Source organism: Phoenix dactylifera, chromosome 8 (assembly GCF_009389715.1).
Source record: "Phoenix dactylifera cultivar Barhee BC4 chromosome 8, palm_55x_up_171113_PBpolish2nd_filt_p, whole genome shotgun sequence".
In the NCBI taxonomy this organism is placed as follows: Eukaryota; Viridiplantae; Streptophyta; class Magnoliopsida; order Arecales; family Arecaceae; genus Phoenix; species Phoenix dactylifera.
In genome coordinates this window covers 17,962,281-17,984,904 of record NC_052399.1, presented here as the reverse complement: position 1 = coordinate 17,984,904, position 22,624 = coordinate 17,962,281, and the positions used below count along the sequence as shown (strand labels likewise).

The 22,624-nt window shown below is 39.2% G+C and overlaps 2 protein-coding genes and 1 long non-coding RNA gene across 7 annotated transcripts; 1 reads left to right on the top strand and 2 right to left on the bottom strand.

Moving 5' to 3' along the window:
* Positions 1–794: 794 nt before the first annotated feature.
* LOC103710873 (BAG family molecular chaperone regulator 6-like) lies at positions 795–6,162 on the bottom strand. Its single transcript, XM_008796786.4, has 3 exons — positions 5,976–6,162; positions 3,095–4,977; positions 795–2,867 (listed from the first exon to the last, which is right to left on the bottom strand). The coding sequence occupies exons 2-3, from the start codon at positions 4,850–4,852 to the stop codon at positions 1,119–1,121; spliced, it is 3,507 nt and encodes a 1,168-aa protein (XP_008795008.2). The 5' UTR covers positions 4,853–4,977; positions 5,976–6,162; the 3' UTR covers positions 795–1,118.
* Positions 6,163–10,985: 4,823 nt separating this feature from the next.
* On the bottom strand, positions 10,986–21,003 carry LOC103710875. Of its 5 annotated transcripts, XM_039129126.1 has the most exons (5): positions 20,811–21,003; positions 20,231–20,327; positions 19,942–20,057; positions 15,340–15,423; positions 10,986–13,579 (listed from the first exon to the last, which is right to left on the bottom strand). In XM_039129126.1, exon 5 carries the CDS (start codon positions 13,307–13,309, stop codon positions 11,387–11,389), a length of 1,923 nt encoding a protein of 640 aa, XP_038985054.1. In that variant the 5' UTR covers positions 13,310–13,579; positions 15,340–15,423; positions 19,942–20,057; positions 20,231–20,327; positions 20,811–21,003; the 3' UTR covers positions 10,986–11,386. The 5 variants fall into 5 exon arrangements, with proteins under 5 accessions (XP_038985054.1, XP_038985051.1, XP_038985050.1 ...); XM_039129123.1 differs by lacking the exon at positions 15,340–15,423 and having other exon boundaries at positions 20,228–20,327; XM_039129122.1 differs by lacking the exon at positions 15,340–15,423.
* On the top strand, positions 13,587–14,760 carry LOC120111607. Its single transcript, XR_005512923.1, has 2 exons — positions 13,587–13,970; positions 14,016–14,760. It is a non-coding gene; the product is annotated as an uncharacterized LOC120111607 (long non-coding RNA).
* Positions 21,004–22,624: the final 1,621 nt, after the last annotated feature.

The following is a 22,624-nucleotide window of genomic DNA, read 5'->3' as shown; positions in this document are numbered from 1 at the left end:
CATCCCCAAGCTTTTCTACTCCAGCCTCACTCATAGTTGTGAGACCGAACACAGGCCAAAAATTGAACTCAAAGCAGTTGCACTGTTTCCAACCAACTTTTCAAATTTTATTTATAAATATTATTTTCTTGAAGTTCTCATAAGATCTGTTCAGATATCTAAATAATTAGCAATTACAAGATTGACTGAGAAACCAGACAGGATTGATATGAGTATCGAAGTTATTGCATGGCCTGAATGAGCGAATTTTAGTAACACATGATCCATGAACGCTGGAAACATTCATGGCTGTGTCATAGACATCCACAAGCATTGTCCCATTAGCAGCAGCAACTAAAACATCCAATAAACCACCTACCGTTACAAACATATCCTCAAATCAGCAATTTCCTCAATTTAAACCTAATTTATAGTTATAACCAGGATTATCCATATACCCTGCTGCCACATTACAAACTTACGAGCCTGGAATATATTTATGCTATCAACTCAAAAAATAATCATTTGCTATGTAGAAATAGAAGTTAATATGATACTTTAGATAATGCAGGTATTAGGCATCACGAAACCTAGAACTAGAACCCACTTTTAGAGCAAAAAGATAACCACATTCCTTGGAAAATCACTAACTTCAGTTAAGAATTGGCTTCCCTGTGACATTAATCTAATTGCAAATTCCAAGTTCAGCAAACTTGCTTTTTCGTCAGATCTCATGTTACATGCAAAATTAGTGGAAAAGGTCACCTTTACTCCAAATAGGAACCTGCGAACTTGAAATGCAGAAAGGAAACTACTAGTACAAAGAGACTCCTGCATCGTAACTCTTTTGTTTCTCAAAATAAAGGGATACACGAAGCATATTCCACAGGACAAGCATAGTTGCAACTTATAACTCCAGCAAGCTAAGTTCGTTTGTTCAGATCTCACATTACATGCAAAATTAGCTAAAGTGATCAGTTTGATTCCAAGTAGTCGTAATGTACATATCCAAAATGCCAAAAAGAAAAAGATAAAGACCTCTACATTGAAACAGTTTCATCTCTTGCCATATAGATACGCATAGCACACGCATACTCGTACATAGTTACAACCTTCTCGGTCATTCTCCACATGGATTTTTAGCATGCAACTTTACGGGGAGAAGACTTGCCTGGTTTGTGTCGTCTAACCTTCACCCTCTTCTTCTGTGTCAACTTCTTCTCCAAGTCCTTGACTCTCCCATTAAGATCAGAAATAACCCCTAACTGCACTTTTCCTGCAAGAAGCAACTTTTCTAACATCTCCCTTAGCTTCTCATTTTCTTCCATCAGCTGCTTCTCCTCCATGCTCATATTGGTACTTGAAATTGGTCCAGCCATTGGAATGGAATCTTTAGGTTGAACCACAGCAATTCCCTCTTCTTTTGGAGCTGGAGTGCTTGCTTCATCAGGAGCTGCTTCTACAAGAGACATATGAGAGGACTCTCTATGGAGAATTTGCTCAAGGGATGAAGTTGTATCCTTATCCATAGTCGCTTCCTGTAGAGTTTCAGGTGCTGAAGGCATGTCTGTATCTTCAAGGACCTTATTAGCAGCAGCCAGTTTAGTTCCATTCTCCATGCCAGACTCAGAAGATCTAACTTGTACTGCAATTTGGTCCTCTGGCATCTCTAGGTTCTTTTCTACCACGCTGCCAACATCGTTACCCTCTTCAGAAGCCAGCGTAACAGGTCTTGCACACGTAGCTTCCATGTTTATAGTATCAGCAGCTGCATCTCCTATTGCCTTCTCTGCGAAACAATTTTCCTCTTCCGCTAGCAACATGTGAGGCTCCTCCTCTTTGGTTTCAGCTTGACTGAACCGAGCACCAGGTGCCTCGGCAAAATTAGATTCACTGACTCCTGGTATAGTTTCCAGAAAATCTACTGCATTGGTGACATGCAAAGTGCTCGGAACTTCCACACTCTTGCTGTCAGCAGTCGCATCTCCTGCTGTCTTCTCCTTAGAATCACTTTCTTCTGCCAATGGCAACATTTGGAGCTCTTCCTGTTTTCTGTCGGCTTCACTGATAGCATCCTTACCCTCAAAATTAGATTCAGCCATTCCTGGTAGAGGTTCTACGAACTCTACTGCATTAGAAACAGCATCGTGCTCTTCAACTTTGATTTCATCGGCTTCGCCAAGGTTGCACCCCTTCAACACCAAACTGTTCTCCACTTCTAGATTCACCTGTGTGTTTGGTCGAGCACCATAATCACAAAACTCTTTGTTCGCTGACTCAAACTCTCGACAGCTAAGCCCTTGCATCTCTAGATGCTCCTCCAAATCCAACTTGGGAGCTTCATCTTTGGCAGAAGGTACCTCCTGAACTTTCTTGATAGTGGATACCAAGGGCACCAAAGGTTCCTCTAACTCAAGGGAAGGCTCTTCACTGAGCAGTTTTGACCCTACCAATGCCCCACCTTCAGAAACAGTTTGTTCCTCTCCCCGCAAAGGTGCTTCTTCATGCTCCCCATTCGCAACAGAAACCATTTCTTCGTTCAACAAATGTGCAGCCTCTCCTGGTACAGCCTCTACCTCTTGATTTTCTAGTGCATCTCTTTTGTCCTCTTCCTCAGCCTCTTGCATTTCTTCACTAGATGTGAAATCTGAGGTACACTTCTTATCAGATAGTTGTTCACAAACATGCTCGGCCGATGGTTCAGCCACTGCAACCGATCTTCCAAGACAAGTGTGATCATCAGAAGCTTTGCTGCTAGCACTTTCTTCAATCTTAGCTGACTCATGATCTGCAGTGGTTTGTCTGCTTAGAGAGTCAAGCTTCTCTTGCAGGCAAATGAGCTCCCTCGCAACAGATTTCCTGGCCTCCCTCACACTTTGGTGCAAGCCCTGGTAAGTTCATGTCAACTCGGAATTAAGACTCAAACCATTTCCAAAACGTGAGAGAAAAAGAGATTCATATTGTAGAGAAGTGCTGGTGATGCATCCATAAATAGCAAATGCAACTAAATGACCAACATTATTGAACCTCTTTTCTCACTCAAACAAAGATTGTTTTAATAAGATTATGATAAATTGCAACAGAATTAACAAAAAAAAATGTTTAAAGCCCGTACCTGGATTGTATCCAGCTGCAAAAGCAGATTCATTATAGTCTCACCGATAACCACCTTCTGCTTCATATCTTGTCCCTCTGAAGAGGTTTCAAAACTTTGAATTTGTTTTTTAATATCTTCCACTTGTTGACGAATTTGAGCTACCTTGCGAAGTTTCTCCAAAGGTTGCCATCTTCTCACCTCAAACCCTCGATATGCAGACTGAATAAGAACTGCTGCATCTGATTCTGCTAAGTTCTTTCTTTCCTTCCTGACCTCTGTCTTTGTAATTTCTGCATCCTCCATAGCTCTGCTTTCCTCAATCTTTTTCTCCTGGTCATCAGATAACCCACCCTCAGAGTCGTTCATTTCTACTCCCTTAGCATTCTCTGTAACAGCTTTCCCTGGAGCACCTTTCATTGAAATGATTGGCACTGAATCTTGGCTACTCCACACCTCCTTCCCCACTTTGTTTGATGTCTTCTCCTTAACATCAACAATCCGGATTTCTTTCTTAGGAATTTCCTCTTTGGCCTCCTTCCAAGTTGAGCCATGTTCTTTATTGTCCTGATGAGTTCTCTCTTTCTCAATAAGGCCAGGTGGGCTAGGAGATCGGGATGCGCTGTTTCCATTCTTCCTTCTTGGCAATGGGTCCACTCTTAAACATACAGGAGTCAACTTTGACAACTTGACAGGTGATGATTGTTTGCCATCCAAAGACTTCTTCACTCCACAGTCTTCATTTTGTTTTTCAGAGATGATGGACTTCTTTTCATCACTCTTTTCATTTTGCTTCTCATCCCTCATCTGACTGCTTGCTTCCATCTGCTTAACTGGAATGGTTTTAGTTTTGGCTTCCTTTTCACTTACTGCTTCTTGCTGTGCTCGAGTTTTAGGCTCATCCTCTGCTACTCCTGCTTTCTCCTGCCTGTTCCCATTCTCCAGAAATTTCAGTGGGATAATCTTAAATTTTGGTGTTTCTTCTGAAACTTTTGGACCGTTGTTGATCTCCTTCAAATCTTTTACAGCCTCCTCCGGTTTATTATAACCAGGCATCCACATAATTGGCCATGGAAACTGACTCCTCCTCTCTTCATTCTGCGAGCCCTTCTTGTCATCTCCATTCTGCATCAGACCCATGCGGCTGTTAATGTCCAGAGGGATCCATCCATTCCAAATTCCAGGCTGTGCCTCAGAATTTTTGTCGGTGTCTTTCTCCTTCAAATAATTATGAGGAGCCCATGCTGGTGGATAAAAAGGGTAGTTTGGCAATTTAACCAGATTGGAGGAGTCACCCTCCTTCGGCTTTGGCTCTAGATCTGGCTTTTGTTCTTCAATCTTCACACTAGTATTCTCGCCCCCGCACTTATGATTTGGACACCCGCAGCAGTGATTTTTAGCCTCCTCATAATCATATCGAGCTTGATCAAATGAATAATGAGGTGGTGGCATGAAATAGGGCGGGCAGGCATCAGGATAAGCTAGATACGGTCCACTGTAGTAACAATGAGGAGGTGGCTGAATATGAGGGTATAGAGGTCTGAAACTACAATGTCCTGGAGAGTAAATATGGTTGCAACAGCTATGGCATTCGGTTGGATTTGGGTGGCTGGTGCTGCCATTGTAAGGCCATGGTCCAAAAGGTGAGGGAGGTTTTGATGAATCTACTCTCATCTGAGGAGGTACAGCTTCCCAGTTTGGATAGTAGTGATAAGGATAGGGAATGCGGTGAGGAAAATTCTGAGGGTACGGGTCCATGTATCTGCAAGCAGGAAACATTTTTCCGAGAGCTCACGATAAAACTTTAACCCAATAGGGCAGGTTCTATGGCAGTGAGAACCTGCGGAGATTTCTCCCTATCTCACGGGTTAGGGACGAGAGATCGATCGATAGAATCGTTAATTCTGCAGGAACAAGCGCATAAAAAACAATGAAGTATTAGAAGCAATACAAGAGTGCAAAAGTGAGACCTGTTAAGCAGACAGCCAACAGCAACTGAACATTCTCTGCAGGACAGGAATCTCATCAAACAAAGTGATGGAAACAAAACAAAATAAGCAAATTTAAATATTTTTTAGACTATGTAACCAAACATCTTCAATTACATCAATTAAAGTGGAGAGTCCATTGACGTCTTGCAAAACAGAAGGAACAGAGATGGAAACAGACAGACAAATCGGCACAAACCTCCCTGGAATTTTGATAAAATGAACATTAAATGGTGCTCTTCACAAGGTACGGTCTCATACGATGAAAGCCTAGTTCAGATGGTACTGCCTCTTGCCCTCTAATTACGGGTAAAAGGTGAGGGTCCTGACCGTTCTAGAGACAAAATGGATGGTATCTTGAATTATACCTCAGAATTTAAAACAAATGGGTGATCTCACTTTAATTAAGTAATCATAAGGCATTAGATTTATGGCGCTGAGTTCAATGGTCGCATAACTCGTAAGGACCCTAGTTAAGTCCCCAGTTAAGAACAACTTCGGTAAGAGGATCGAAGACAATCTCGAGTTTGGTTTCTTCTTTCATGATATTCAATTGGGTATCGGTCGATAAAATGATCCTAGCGACCTATTTCATTTGTTGCAGATTTTGTTTGAATTGGAGCGGCATATACCTCAATGGATCAATCAAATTTTATCTGTTGCAAAGTTGCCCAAGATAACATTTTTATGAAGAAGAAGATGCCAAAAACAAAAAAAAAACAGAAATCACTTAGTCTCGACGTGTCGAGACAAATTCAACAGCACAAAAAGTTACCATTTTCTCCGTTCATGAACCAAATCAAGAAAATAACTCCAGAAAACTAAATTCCGAGCCACACTACCCAACTCAAAGATGAAAGGGGACAAATGCAACTAAGACCGATGTGAGAAAGGGAATGGGAGAAAGGACTTACAGATGAGGCGGATGTTTGATTGTTTTTGTAACCTTCCAAGCGATCCCACGAACCAAATGACTTAGTTACCGGTGCGACGCGGTCCGCAAACCCTTTTGCTTTCTCTTTTTGCTTCTTCTCTACCTTCTCTCTTGACGCCTTGGAGCTTCGCGATCTTCTCCGACGGGAAACGAGCAGGCTTCTTCCCCTCTATTTATTTCCAAGTTCCCGAGACCCTTCGCGCATTCCAGAGCTTTCTCGACGTGGACGCTGGAGAATGTTCGGCTCCGTTCTCGAGCTTTCTCGGGCCCTCTGGTCCGCCACGCGTAAATATCTGATTTATTGGCAATCTATTCTTAACAAAATATCATAAATCATAAAAGTCTTCAATAAATTATAAAAAATTATCAAAGATGTATATTATTATATTTATTTATGAAATTTATATTTACATCTAATTAAATAAATAATGTTAGTGAAATTGTTTGTCTAATTTGGAAAATCGAAATCGCTCGTATTTTGTTATATCCTCTTGTCATTTAAAATTATTATAATTATTTTTAAAAATTTTCTGTCTCTTATTATTTTTATTAATTGTAAAACTTTTTTTCTGATTCCAAATGCAGTAATGTTCTGCTAAATTATCAATTAAAATATTAAATAAAAATACATCTCAAACATATAAATATAGTTTTTTTGAATTATTTGGTGTAAATATAATTTAATTCTAATTTTTTAAAAAATTATTTATTTTATTTTTAAAAAAATTAATATACTCTTTCGAACATGCGGTCAGATTGATGCTCACGTCTTGTTTCTCACGGATGGGATAGACTTGGGTTGCAATTTTACAGAAATAAAAGCAAGATTTTTTTTCTTATATACCTTCTAAATATATAAAATTATATAAATACTTTCGTAAGATTATTATTTATAGATTTCATATATATATATATATTTTTTTACAATAAGCACACGAACGACCTGCTTCTCAACCACCCTATCTTACTAATAATAATAAAGGGGAGCGATTAGGGCGGGGACGATTAGAGGGTTTAGCAGAATGCATACCTTCCATGTAAATGATCATAGGATAGTAGTCTGAGGTGGTACGAGGGATGTTTCCAACCACGGCTTATGGTAAAATCTCTTTCAACTTCTATATACACACACCCATATCATTTAACGTCATTAAAAAATAAATGGCTTAGAATTAAAATGACTAAAATATCCTTATGAGTAGATGTTAAAAAAAAAATATAAGGTTATATACGCAATAGCAACTTTACAAGAGTATTCATGCAATTTTTTATATTTAGAAGGGTATATATTCAAAAAATCTATTTAAAAAAATCAATAATCGGTGAAAAGTTGCTAAGTCTTTTATGATTCGGTTAGATTAACAAGTCAAAAAAAGATTGAATCACATTGTTAATTTTCTTTTTTAAGATCTTAGACTCAATCAAGTTGAAATATTAGGTGATTATTTTGGTAATGTTATTCTTCATTTAATGTTGATATAATTATCATTATGGAATTTATGACATCAATATATTCATCATTATTTTTAAAAGATTAAAGTATATCGAATTTAAATTAATTATAGATGATTAAATTAGTATAATATTTTTTAGCAATTTGTAAATGCTGAGTTGTTGTTTATTTTTTAGGCAAGAATTTTATAAAAGTGACATAATTTATTCTATAGAAGTTGATATTAACATGATTTAATCCTTTTTGTTATATTTTTTTATTAATGGTTATTTTTACTGAATTTTGATTATTTTTTATTAGATTTTTTTAAAATGTATATCCTCCTAAATATGTGTAATTGCATGAATACCTCCATAAAGTTGCTATTTGCATATCTATCCATATCAAATTTTCTTTTTGCATGTATACCCTTAAGAGTATTTCAGTTATTTTAATTTTAAATTGTTTATTTTTTAACGACGTTAGATGGTATGGGTACATATATAAAAAAGAGAGTAAAAAAAAAATATACATACAAAATAAGTATTTTATGAAAATATATATGTAAATAGTAAGAGAGTATATATGCAAAAAAAAAATTCTAAAAGCAATTGCTGATGGCTAATAGAGTAAACATGTCGACAAAGTCACACTTAAATGCACTTTTGGTAAGTTAAGATCCGCTTAATACAACACCTATCCCTTCTACTCTCTTTTTTTTCCCATTCTTTTTCCTCTTGAAAAGAATCCCCTCTAGTCATTTGCAAACACAGTGCGCAACAGATGGGCTTGGTCAGATTAAGACTATTAGGCTGCCCAAAACCAGGCCCAAAACCCAACTCAGGCGAAGCAAGCTAGATTCGGCCAACTGAAACATCGAATGATCCAATTTTTCTACTAGACTGACGACGTATCATAAATTTTTCTCAAAGTTGTATCTAAATCTTATTTGTTTTTTTCTCTCTTTTTAAGAAAACAGGCGACTATAGAAATCTTATTGGTTTGCCCTAATTTATTTATTTATTTAGTCTTTCACAACAACTACACGTATCTTTTCTCTTCGAGCTCGAGCTTAGTCCAACCTTTTATTCGCCTGGCACGTCCATTTAAGTTGTATCTGGGCTCAAAGATGGGCTGTGTCAGCCCAATGGCCATCACCATCTCCGTATTTTGGGAACCAGTATTCCTTGCCCGGTTTAACAACGAATTAATTCTCATATAAGCGTAAAAAAGACAAAGTCGACTGCCCTTTTATCCACAACTGATGGAGTCTCAGGGCTTCATCTTGTACATAGTTTACATTTTTTTTGTTGTTTCTGTGTTTTCCATCCAAAGCCATGTTTAGCCTTGAATTTTTAGTCAAGTCATGTACTAGGACTGCTAAGCAAAAAAGGTCCACCTATGTGTGATAGAAAGCCTAACCCAACTCCAAACTACCACACTTAATTGCTTGAGCCTTTGACATTTCTTCAATGCCCACGGCCATCACTCATCTCTAGGAACAGAGGAGGATAGATGATAGTCTTGGAAATAGAATTGTGCATGTTGAATGTATGGAATAAGTGGGAAGGAAGTTAGAAAAGAGAAAAAAAAAATATACAACATAAATATGCAAAATTATGCAGAAATCTGTAGAAAACAACATAGAGAAGACAAGAAAAAAAATATTGTTCATATGAATAGTAACTCGACCTGTTCACAAAATAGTAATCCAACCCGTTATTGTTCACGGAACAGTAACCTGATCCGTTACTGTTCACGGGACAATAACCCGACCCATTACTGTTCACGAGACAGTAATAGGCGGTTAGAGGAAAGATATGGGCTATTGGAAAAGTTGTTGGATAAAAATTAGTGGAAAAATTATAAAAATCGTTTTGGAGAATTTTAGAAAGATTGTTCAGCTGTTTTGGGCTATAAAAAGAGGGGACAACAACCATTAAAAAAAAGAGAAGAAAACCTAAAAAGGTGAGTGCCATCGTGGGCGAAGCCTTGAGAAATCATCTTTCTTCTACTTTCATCCAGCTTCTTAACTTATTTCTTCTTAAAGCCATCTTTTCGACCCCGTCATCCTTCGTCTCGATGCTTTGGTGGAATGCAGCCTAAAGATTCTCATTGAATTGAAGGGACTAAACTCGCATAAATAATTATCCGACTAGTTCTATCTTCATCTTTTACCCAACCCTCTTTTCTTCATCCATCAATCATTATCTCCACCCATTATCATTACCATCGTTGCCACCTATCACATTCCTGAAATCCAAATTTACTGGCTGTATTTTTTTATTGTTCGGTTGCAATTATTTTCAGTTTGCTTCATTAGTTATACTTTGTTGATTAGGCTTGATATCTAACATGTTCTATTTTGTGTACATATATTTCTATGATGATCTTTTGAAATAATGAGTATAGTGCCTAATCAACCGCACCATAATTAACTATTATAAAATCAATCTACATATGTAATGGTTGATTATATGTTGCACCAACAACAAGAGGGAAAGGCCATCATAGAGAGTACTTCAACGTTCAATATTCCGCCCATCATGCAACTGCAATAAAATGCAGAATAGCAATAGACAATATTTTGGCCTTAAAAATTGTCAAAATTTTCTTTATTATTGTAAAGGAAAACTAGCATGGTGGCTTTTTGGTGCATCAGCTTCAAAAATATTCAGATTCAAAATTCATAACTTCGTCATCAGCAGGATAATCTCTGGACCGTCCAGGTGGCAAACAATGCTATTCTCTTGGTTTGTGCAAAAGGAACCTTTGTAACTAGAGAAATTCGACACCTAATTGTATTCATCCTTCTCTCCAATGTTGTATAGCTAAAGAAATAAATGAACTAAATAGAGGAAGGTTTTAAAGAAGAGAATAAAATGTCAAGAGCCAGAGCTATCTTTATATATATATATATATATGGGGTCAGAGAGCTATCTATTTTAAACAAGTGATTACATTAACATCAAACATCTTTTAAGAGAAGAGATACGTAACCATCTTACTCATAAGACCATTTTAAACAAAAAATAATAATAATAATTACAACTTATAGTAGATTACATCATGAAGAGACCTGTACAATTGAAAGATAAATATTTTCCAATTAAAAACAGATAAATATTATTTACCTTCAGGTCTTTGTTGGAAAAATATTATACAAGTCGTTTAGGTTAACCACCACCCCTGCGGCGCATGAATCTCGATCTCCAAAAGCTTGCATTTTGTTCATAAGGGTGATACATGTATCGATATTTTGACAGAATGAAACCAATGTACAAGCACCATACAGAATATTCGCGCTATAAGAAAAAATTGTAAACTAGTAGAGCAGACCTGCATTCCGTTGGAGTGCCCATGCTGCTGCAGAAAGCGATAGCCATCTCATCATGCAGCCAGAAAACTGCACTGCAAAGGATATGAAGTTCCGATATCTCCTTGCTCCTGAAAGGCCTGATGCTAAATCCCTGTGCTGCGGAAGATTCAACAATATTTTGGTGATAAGCTAGTTTACATGTTAAAAAATTACAGTTACAAAATATATCGCATCAAAGATACAATCACACATAAAGAGGTAGCAATTTCATTAGTCTAGCATGTTTCAACATGAAGCACCCGAACAGTTGATTATGTATTCACAGGACTCCATATCTACAATTTGTTAAGAATAAAACTACTGAACCAAACACTAGTGCCTAAAACACTAAATTTGCTGACTAAACACCTTATGAGTTTAGTCCAAACCTTTTTTTCCCCCTTATTATCTCTAAAAGGGGAATCAACCGAATTACATACAAGTCCTAGCCACCAATGAACGAGAAAAGCTTGATTTTTCTTATTTCCACACATGGAGTCGCTAAAAAAAGAAAAACCTGAGCACCACAGCAGAGCATACTGTGCCAGAACCAAATCAAACAGCACGGCAATGGGAACAGACAGGTCTCACTGCTTTGTCCTTACAACCAGTTGGGAGCAAAAGTATGTGGTACACCCTGCTCAGAATTAACACTCTCGACTTGGCTTCCAGAGTGGCTCCCAAGACCTGCATCACTAGTTAGCATTGCCATTAAACTCCCACCATGCACTCTACCTTCTGGAAGAGAAACTACAGGATGCATTGCTGACTTCTGATGCCCACTCCAACTCGATTGACTTTGCCTGCCAGTTTCCATATTGGTGAACATGTCTCGATCAACAACCACCTCTTTCATCTTCTCGGCTATGTGGCCACCGTGAACACGATGGTCTTCCACCTGGGCGGTGTGTGCAGCACAGAGCCCAATTTTTCCCCTGGCAAAGCGATCACATGGGGGGCCACCAGCACCAAAAACTGAACCTGCTTGGCCCCAAGAGCAGCGCTTACCTCCCCCATGTGCCTTGCAGAAATCAGTGCTTCCCTGAGCGCTCTTCCCACAACCCTCAAACTTGCATCGCTTCCCCCCACCATGACGAACACAGAAATCAGTCCGCCCTCTAGCGCTCCTAGTGCACTCCGGTGCAGCACACCTCTTCCCCCCACCATGGGCAACACAGAACTCAGTTCCACCATGCACACTCTTTGAACAACCACCTGGGAATGCACAACGCTTCCCTCCACCATGCCCCTTACAGAAGGGTGTGCTTCCTTCAGCTCCCTTGGTGCAGCCTGGAAATGTGCACCTCTTACCTCCACCATGTGCCTTGCAAAACATCGTGCTGCCCTGTGCGCCCTTAGTGCATTGTGGATATTGGCAGCGACGGCCACCCCCATGGGAGATGCATAGACCAGAATGACCTTCTGCACTCTTGATGCAATTCTCCCTCTGGCACCTTTTGCCACCACCATGCCTGATGCATAGACCAGATTTTCCCCTTGCAGCTCGAGTACAGCCATCATTGCTGCAACGACGACCACCACCATGAGCAATGCAGTAATCAGTCCGGCCCTCAGCACTCTTTGTGCAGCCAAGGTATTCGCATCGGCGGCCACCTCCATGGGCTTTGCAGTAGATCGTCCTGCCCTCAGCTCCCTTGTGGCAACCAGGTCTCTGGCACCTGCGCCCACCACCATGGGCTATGCATAGCCCAGAAGCACCTCTGGCTCCTTTTCCACATCCCTGGAACTGGCAGTATTTTGTATTGATGCTGCGCTGCTGTGGATGGGTGATCCCAGAAGTAGAGGCAACTGGCTTGTTCAGCATCTGCTCCCAGTTAGATGACAGATCTGGTGCTGGAACTGAAGCAGATATCCAAGGAATCATTTGGTTAGAAACAACTACAGCAGTTTTCTCGGAGGCATATGGGTACGGCAATAAATTACTCCCACGTTTCCATCGAGACGATGTCGATCCTTCATCAACAGCTGGTGTTGAACCAACCATTACTGATGAGTCCAAGATATCCTGATGTTGGGCTGAATCTGGACTGAGACTAGTAACAACAGATTGAGATGGCCCCACTGAAAGACTTAACTGAAGGTCAAACTTAGGCTCCTTCCGAGTAGCGACAGCAGGTTTCTTGGGGATCAGTGCATTTTCATTGCCAAGATTAAGACGAAAACTTAGGCCCAAATCCATGGAAGATTCATCATCAGTTTCTTTGGGCGAAGCCATTGTACAAGCAGTTGTGGAGCTCCTCTTGCTGCTATCTGAGGAACTTGTTGAACACCCTAAACCTAGTGCCAGTGAAGCATTCTTCAGACCTTGAGTTCCATCAATATCATCCCACTTCCTCTTTGTTCCTATCAAGTTAAAATACGGGCCGGAGTTGCCAGGGGAATTAAGGCATAATGTGGTGTCTGCATGATATTCGGCCCCTGATCCAACTCTGCCCCAAGACACGGAAGAATTTGTCGATGAGGCACCAACAGCAAATCCAGAGTGCCCAAATCTGTTATCCATAGACACTATTTGCAGGAAGGATCTCTAATCTCAAGCAACCCACGACAGAAAAGAACCAGTTAGCCAGACTTCCGAAACTAAGTAGTTAACAAGCATTACAACAGAGGCCGGAGGCTCTTTAAAAGGTAATTGCCTCCTCCACTAACAAATCCCGAGGTATCACAACGGTCCATTTCCAGATAAGAGAGAAAACTACGCAGTGAGATTAAGCTACAACCAATTATTAGCAGACACTGGTGTCATCAGATAAGATCAAAGCAACCAATGTTCCTGTTGGAGAAAAACACTAGTTAGCAAGATAGCTTAGCCAAACCAAGGGAATCAAGATTATTTCAAATTAAACTTTCTACAAAGCAAATGATATAGTTTATGATAAGAGAACTAAAAAGAAATACAAGGTTTCATTATGTGCATGTTCAAGGGAAACGGGCTATACAGTGCATGATCAATAAGACAGCATCTAATCCAGAAAGCTAATACAAAAAATTTTGTATGTCTTTTTCAGTATTTTCCACTTTGTAAGAGATTATCCCTTTGAAAATTATGACATAGTCTCTTCTGAAGAAAATTCTAAGAGGGATCATTAAAATTCATAACAATAGACAGAAATTCTCAATACTTCAACAATGAGATGTGCACATTAATCTAAAAGTACCAAAAAGTAATTAAAAGGATTTCAAGATATCAATTGTTTCCATTCACAAAGCTAATAAGTATCTTGAGCAAGGAATGCGGAACCGTCCATAATCGCCCGGTTCAAAGCGTACCAAGCCATGCCGGCAGCAGACCAGGACGGTTCCGGAGGCAGACCAGGACGGTTCCGGATGCAAACCAGGACGGTTCCAGCATTCAAAATGGTGAACCAGCAGGTGGGAGGAGAGGAAGAAGGAAAGAGAGGAAAAGAGGCGAGAGGAAGAGGGAGAGGGAGGGCCTCCAGAAGCCTCCGGAGGGCGCTAGAGGGGCGCCAAAGGGCTAGAGTAGGGGCTTCGCCCTTCGGACCCCTATGATGTTCGAATTAGAGGTCCGTTGGGGCTCTTTTTTTTGTTTTGAAAATTTTTAGTGAAGTCGACAAGAGGTTTTCCGACTTCACTTAAAATTTGAGCCCCTTTTTTGGAAATTTAAAGTAAAGTCAACAAACCTCTTGCCGACTTCACTTAAAATTTTCAAAATAAAAAAGGAGCCCTGACAGACCCCTGTTTCGAACGAAACAGAGGGTCCGGAGGGCGGAGCCCCTGCTCCGGCCCTTCGCCACCCTACGAAGGCCTTCGGCGACCCCCCCCCTCTTTTTCCCTCTCTCCCATTCTCTCTCCCGCTCCCTCACCCTGTTGTGTCGGTACAAGCTCGACACGGTTGGCCCGGCACAGAACGACATAGGGGCATACCGAACCGTGCCACCGGCCGACCAATACAGGCTCCAGTAACAGCATGGCAGACCTTGATCTAAAAAAAAACATCACTGCACTTCACAAACATCAGGAACCATCCAAGTTAGTCCTGACGAGCTAAGAATCCTGAGAGATACATGGAGCCACTGAATTGTTGATAGAATACATACACACACCCATAAAAGAGAGAAACATGCCAGACATCTTGCATAATCTAAACAAAAAATCAAAACTTTTGACTATTTTGTCAATGAATACAGCAACACACACACACACAAATGCCAAAAACAAAAAAACTTGAGGGTGAGAAATAAGCACAGTTCCCATTGCAAAGTTTAGACAAAAAATGTTGAACATGAATGCAAATTTTCAATTTTCAATTTCTCTATTGCTGGACAATAAAGCATGCTTATTTCCATAGAGTAGAAAAATGCCAGGAACCTTTCAAAATGCAATCGAGAAAAAAGGAATTATGAGTATTAGATCGAAGAATACTGAAGTCCTACCAATAAAGCCCGAAAAATGGAAATTAAAAACTCGCATAAACTTTTATTTCAATAATGATTATTATTATGATGATAATAATAATAATAACAACAAAAGCACTGCTTCACTGGGGATTGGGGTGTTTTGGGGGCCAAATACCTATTTTGCTGTCAGAAGCTCAGCAGAAAGCCTGGATTGTGCCAATTTAAAATACACATAGCACTTTCTACAGCAAATGCTTGTCTTTGGTAAAAGCAGAGTTGCACAAGTAAATGTCCCATTAAATATCAGACAACAAAAAAACAACTGATAAGAATACAGGATCTCAAGATTTTCCTATAAAATGAATAATGAAGCAAAGAATAAAACAGAATCCAACTACAAAATCAACACACTCAATTCAATTACAAATTTAGGCTTCCACAACTTTCCTCATTGTATATGTTGTAATCTTGCTTCGAAAGCAGTTACCTTAAAAAGGAAGAACTAGATAAGAGTATAGTATTCCTTAGTAGTTTGGTAGTCTAATTTTGGGGAAAAGTGTCAGGTATTAGAAAAAAAATGAAACGAAATATGAAAGCCATCTGGGATGAAATTGTCAGGCAAGGTCGGCGGAACCGTCCCGAACCGGATGGTTCTGGCCGATCCGAGCCGTACCGGTAGCTCACCAGTACATGTCTGGCAACGAAAATAAGATCCATTGCCAAAGTCGGAGAAGAAGAAAAGAGAGAGCGAGCAGGGAGGGAGGAGGGCCGATGGAGGCCGCGGCAGGTTCTCCTGTTTCGAAAGAAACAGAGATCCGGCCGCGGCTAAAAAATTTCACGATTTTTAAGTGAAGTTGGCAAATCGTTCGCGGATTTCACTTAAATTTTTTAGCCACAGCCGGACCCCTATTTCATTCGAAACAGAAGAACCAGCTGCGGCCTCCGCTGGCGTCTGCCACCCTCCTCCGGCCTTCCCTCCCCCGCTCACTCTCTCTTTCTCTTTTCCTCTCTTTTACGGTGTCGTGCCCTCTCTCGGTACAAGCTCGGCATGGCCCGTACCGAGTCATCCCGCCGAAGAACCGGTATAATGTCCGATACTGGTTTCTCCGACCTTGTTGTCAGGTATTAGAAGTTTGGCCTTTAGGTAGTGGGTTTTGTTCGATTTTTGGTGAATATCTCCCTCAACATCATCTACTCATCTTGGTACAATAGGGTCACTCATATTTAAGGCAAGCAGATGCAGCAGAGCATGGACACAACCCATGCTGGATGCATGCATACACAAGTTAGAACCAATACAACAGATGGCGTGCACAATAAAGGAAAAAACAGATAATTGAAAAGGAGAAAACTAAGTTTGGTTTTATGTTAGAAAATGACATATTTTGGTTCTGTAAGCATGTCTTACATTATTTGAAAGCTCGTTAGTTTTAAGAAGAGACAAGAAAAGAGAGAGCTTACGCTATGTAAAATCAAGGTAAAAAAAGGCTTGCTAATTATAGATTGATGAAATCTTATTCTTAATTATTAAAAAGTTGTACAATCTACGAAAGCAAATTCCAAGTGGTATCTAAAAGGAAAAATTTTTGCTAACATCTGTTGATTCATCACGCATTTGTTAAATGCCTGGAATGTGATGTAAAAATTAAAAGCCAGAATTGACAAATTTTTATCATCAGAATTTTAATACAGTTTGAATTCAAAATGGCATACAACTTCATTATCTGTAAATTTGCGGATTTAAGGAACGCAGATGGGTGGGGCCAGGTCCCAGTTGAGCTACACTTTAGCCAATTCGTCTTTGGGCCTGTAATTTAAACCTTCGTCCAACTTGATGAGTCAGGAAACATTCATTCTAAGTCAGCTTTAAGCTCAAAGCCAAGAGCAATGTACAAGACTGAAATTTTAAACAATTCTTTTTCAGGTCTAATAAGGTCCAGTTAGATCTCATCAAGTTCAATTCAGTTACAGCTATTCTCGAATAATCTGGAGATTTAGGTCTCAATTTAGGACTCATATCTGACCTCACAGACATAAGTTATGAACTCGATCAAAATATGGTTGAGCAATGGTCAAATCGATGTCCATCTGACCCACTTCTGCCTCTAGGTATCCAATTATTAACATTCTAGGATCTTAAAAAAAAAAAAAAAATCTTTTAAGATTGCTATACCAAATATTAAAAATTGATATGCTTGATAGTCATGTAATATAGAAAATCCTAAGTTTATATTGCAATGTGCAATGTAATTTTGACCTAATTCATTCTCTTTCGCCAGATCTAACCCAGCTCTTGAAGTAAATAAGACGCCTATGATCACGCGATAAAACATCAAGTATTAACGCTCTAGTATCTTATAACAAATTAATTCCTTTAAGATTTTTATACTTAATATTATAAAAATCAATATGCTTGATGCTCATGTTGCAATGTGCAATGCAGCTTTGACCTAATTCATTCTCTTTCACCAGATCTAGCCATCGCTTGAAGTAAATATGATGCCTATGATGACACGATAACCCATCAAGTAATTCTAAAGAAGCGACACCATGAAATCTGGAAGTCCACAGCATCTCAAAATGAAAAGTGGTGCACTGATATATGAAAATTATCACAAAAGGGGCGTACATGGGATAATTCTTGATCCTATTGAAGTCTAACACAAGGTAGCTGAGCCATAATATAAGTAGCATTAAAATTGCTCAAATAATGAGAAAGGATGTGCACTAGATCCTTGGCAACCAGATTAGTGTACTGATTTGCGCATGCAGGTCACCACCACAAATCTCAAACATGGGACTGGGTCATATAGGTATTCTATCATTTGTGCATCGCTATGAATTGGAGTAATGGTTTGTAGGATCAGTGTAGATGATTTGGGAACTCAAGATCTTCGTAGGCACACTGACCCACGTGTGTCTCCCATCTCTGTCTGTGTCCGCGAGAGAGGGAGAGAAAGAAAATTAGAAAAAAGTAGTTAAGGGGAAATATTATATTGTATATGAAAAAAAAGGAACTATCTGTTATGAATAATTTATTGTAAAACATAAAGAAAATTTAAAAAAGTAGTAGCAGCTTAGATAACATGTCAGTCGTCAGATCTGCAAAATTTATCCCATGAAACATTGCTACACATAGCTTTAATCTTGGTTATCCAATTGAAGATATCGAGCATCTGTTAGCTTCTAATAGTCAGTCATGAATGCACACACTTCTGGTGTAAAATTGAATCATTTTAGAATGTGTATTGTGCAAATTTATGAAATCCATGGGGTCTAGATGATAAGATCCAATAATTTAATTATTTGTAAAGGCATATAAAAAATGATGTCAATTAGTTTTATTGACACAGAAGAAATGGAATGTTAATAGATCTGCACAACTAATAGAGGGAGAAAGAGCATTCAAACAGCCATTAACATATTTGTTAAGATGAAGAGGCCTATCCATGGACAGACATAGGTTGCAGTGGATTGGTGCACTTAAAACATGCAAGATGAGGTCAGAGAATAAACACTTAAAAGGTAGAAAAGGCAGATTTAGGATCGGACAGGCAAACAAAGAAGGATCAACCTATTCTTCATGAAGAATGAAGGAAGCAGAGTTTGGGAGAGGCATGAAGATAGAGTAGGAGTCTTATGGTGCTTGAGTTCTCAATATGCTTTGAACTTTCACTCAAAGTGGAATTAATACTGGGCTGATTTCAGATTTATGTCCGAGACAAACTTATTGGGCTAAATTTACATATGTGAGCTATGCATGTCAATTCTTGTCATTTCTTCAGTTTTTCAATCTTGGAAACACCTCTACACTAGAAGCACTGCAACATTGCATCCGAAGAGATCGACAGCAAAATGAGCTTTTTGGCATTAGAAGAAATATCTTAACTCAGATCTTATATTCATTCCAATTGTCCCATGCTAGATTATCATCAAAAAGTACAAAATGATATATTATACTCAAATTATGATTATTCAATATCACATTTTCAAAATAATGTTTCCATTATCTCACTGCAAAGCCAACGAAATGAAATTCCGAAAGGTCCAAAATAACATATCACACCTTCAAATGATTTGATTTCAATATTATATCCTTAATATAGTTTATTTTCGTTTTAGTTTTATTTCCCTAATCTTAGTTAATGTTTTAGTTTGGCAAAACTATCAATAGAAATTGTTGGAACTGAAGCTGAAAGCACCAAATACCAATTTAGACCCAACCAATATCAAAACTAAAACTGAGTTTCGAACCTTGGTTCTCGAATAACAGAAATCACTACCACCAGGATTTATGAAACAGATTAGGAGAGGTTAATTTTCAAAACAAAATAAGGATAACTCAACAGAATAATCAGTCCATTAGCGAAAATACAGAGAAACTGATAATCACAGCATATTTACACAAAAACCAACAAATGAGTATTTAAACCAGCGTTGGAACCATTAAAGTAGATAAACAGATGATGTGAAATTAGTCAGTGATTCCAGTAGGAATCATGATTAGAATAACGTCAGCAATTAGAGAACATAAATTCCTTAAAACATAGAGGAACAGAAACGCATATGATGCCCCAAGATTAGAGAACTTGTCTAAATTAAAAGCTATATAAGCACACGAATCTGATCTGACAAATCCATCCAGATATCAAATTACCAAATTAGATTGATGAAAAGTTCCAGTCACTCAAAGCAAGGCTTGGAAAAAAAAAATGCCTAAAAATAACTAATATAAACAGATGGTAGATCAGCGAGATTATTGGAGGGATTCACTTACTAGAAGGAAACAGCATGCAGACCAAGACAGTAGCTCGTCCTTGTGAGAGCTAGACAAACCTCAAGCCACGCGCAAGGTTCAAGGACTACTGCACAAAACCACTGATGATGATGTATCTGCATGAGGAAAAATAGTAAGACAAAGGGCAAGGCTAATAGCTTTTAATTTGTCCGTGACATAAAATATAGGTGCAGCCAATAAATTAACATACTACTTATAAATTTTATAACTATACGCATGTATATTGTAAATAGCACTCCAGATTCACTAGACCTTTATATACCACTACCTTCCGTATCTTGACCAGCAATGAGAAATACACGGTTACGCTCCGAATACGGACCACGCCTCTGACTTTCACCTGAAGATGAAGGCTTTTCCTTGTTCTAGAGCAAAATGTGACGGCTTTTTTCAAAGACCAAACATAAAAACGGAATAAAAACAAGAAAAAGAAGAAAAACCAAGTAAAACCCTCAGGAATCAAGAAATTACAGCGCAAACAGACCAATCCCAGAACATCGATCGGATTTTAATTATAAAAACACGAATCCCGCAAGGGTTCATGTATCGAGTCCAAAGTTTTCTAGACAATCCGACGAAAAAAAGATTACAAATAAAAAAAAACCTAAGAACGAAGCGAAAGCCAGAGTTTTGAAGAAGGAAGAAGGAATTTTAACGAACAAGAACACGAAATTCGAACAAGATTTTTCAATCCAACAGAGATATGGCGCGCGAAAGTTTCGTCAGAACACGAGCTACCTCCAAGGAACGCCGAACCGAGCAACAAAGATCAAAAGAGAGCAGGAACCCGTATAAATACACAGATCGCGCCGGCGGCGCGAGAGAGACGGAAAGGAAGCGGGCCGCACCTGGAATCGGTGATTCCAAGAAAAAGGAATCGAAGAACCCGAGCAGCTTGAGATCCCAAGCGAGGCGATGGGGACTAGGGTTTCTCCTGGACGGGAGCAAGAACCAGAGCCACGGGGGGAGAGAGAGAAACGAGGCAAAACAAAAGCAAGAGGATAACAAAAACCCCAGCTCCCGGATAAAAACAGTAGAACCATGGAAACCAGCGCAAGTGGCCGGAAAAACCATTATATTAAAAAAAGAAATGGACACATGAGTCCTCCCTGCTCAACCTAATTCCAACATAGTCACTTTCTTCTTTGAAAAAAATATTAATTTAAACGTTTGGATCAGGGAGCCAAACAAGTGCTTTGTTAATTCTACTAATTATTTTTAATATGACGTTAATTTATCTATTATCATTATATAAATTCTTCAAAACCTTTTTCATTATTCAAAATATCACAATAAGGAATTTATAATAAAAAAATTCGTGTTATAACAAATAAAATAATAATTAAAAGAATTTTGCAGCGGTGCTTCTAACTTTTCTGATATTAGCCATAGATTCAAAAATCAAAGCTCAAAATAAAATATTGGATAGTCGATAATAAAGAATCAAAATCTATATTTTTTTTTTACCCAACCTCAATTACTCTTCCGATCTTAACGAGAAATTGGTCGTCATCAACACTAGCGAACATGTTATTGCTACTCCTCCGATGATCTAAAACATTCTTTATGGTGTCCACCCAAGCTGGGAGGGATCTACCGACCTAATGATGGCCTTAGCTATCTCCTTTCAAGGGATGATGAGGTCTTTAAATGGGACATCATCGATCTGGCAATAGCCTTAGCCATCTTCTTTAGAGGGATGATGAGGTCCCTAGGTGGGACACCACGAATTGTCAAAGTCAAGCATGATCCATCTAATGATAAGACTAATGGAGATGCCATCGTCAAGCATGCTAAAGGAATGAAGTGGCCTATAAGGTATATGTCATCAGAGTAGGAGAAGAGGTTGGCAAGGTTGAGTTGGCTTGGACGGCGAGGGGTGTGGAGGTTGTCAAAGACTAGCACAAATGATGATAGAGAGGAGTTGGAAGTGGCAATCTAAAAGCTAAGGATGGATGGAAATTTGGTGGAAAAGAAAGCAACGCCACTGCCATTGTTGTTGTTGGATTCCATTTTCACCACCGCTTACCGCTTTATTGTTCAGTATACCTTTTTAACAATGGATGGTTACCATTATGACTTTATTCTTATTAAAAAAAAAATATGGAAGCACATAGGAATCATTTTTGGTAAACGCTATGGAGCGGTAGGATCATTTTGTCCCGTTGAAATGGTATTTAAGGCAGAAAAATAAACTAATGTGAGATTTGGAAGGAAGTCATGGACTGATGTGTTAAAATACCACGTCGGCGTTGTCGCGCGGACCCGAGCCTTCCGAGCCGGGTGGTTAGGGGCCGACCCGAGGCAATGACACGTCATCCTTGGCGTCAGCCTGGTTGGGCCCCACGCAACGTTCGTCGGCGGTAGGTTCGTGGTTCGTCGGCGCGGGTGCTCGCTGCTGCGGCGTCGGGTCTCTTTTTCGGTCTCTTTTCCTCGGCGCTGCTACAGGTTATGGGTCTCGACGTGCGGGCCCCACGAATCCCCTGCCCCTGAAATGTCGTCCTCTGGGTCGAGGCTCTTCCGCTAAAGGTTATTAGAATCTGACAGGTATTTATCGCAAGATTTCCTCTCTCTTTTTTTCTTCTTAATTTTAAAAAAAAAATTATTCGAAAGAGATTTTATGGTCAGAGATTGATACAGTGCCCCCACCTTTAAGCCATTT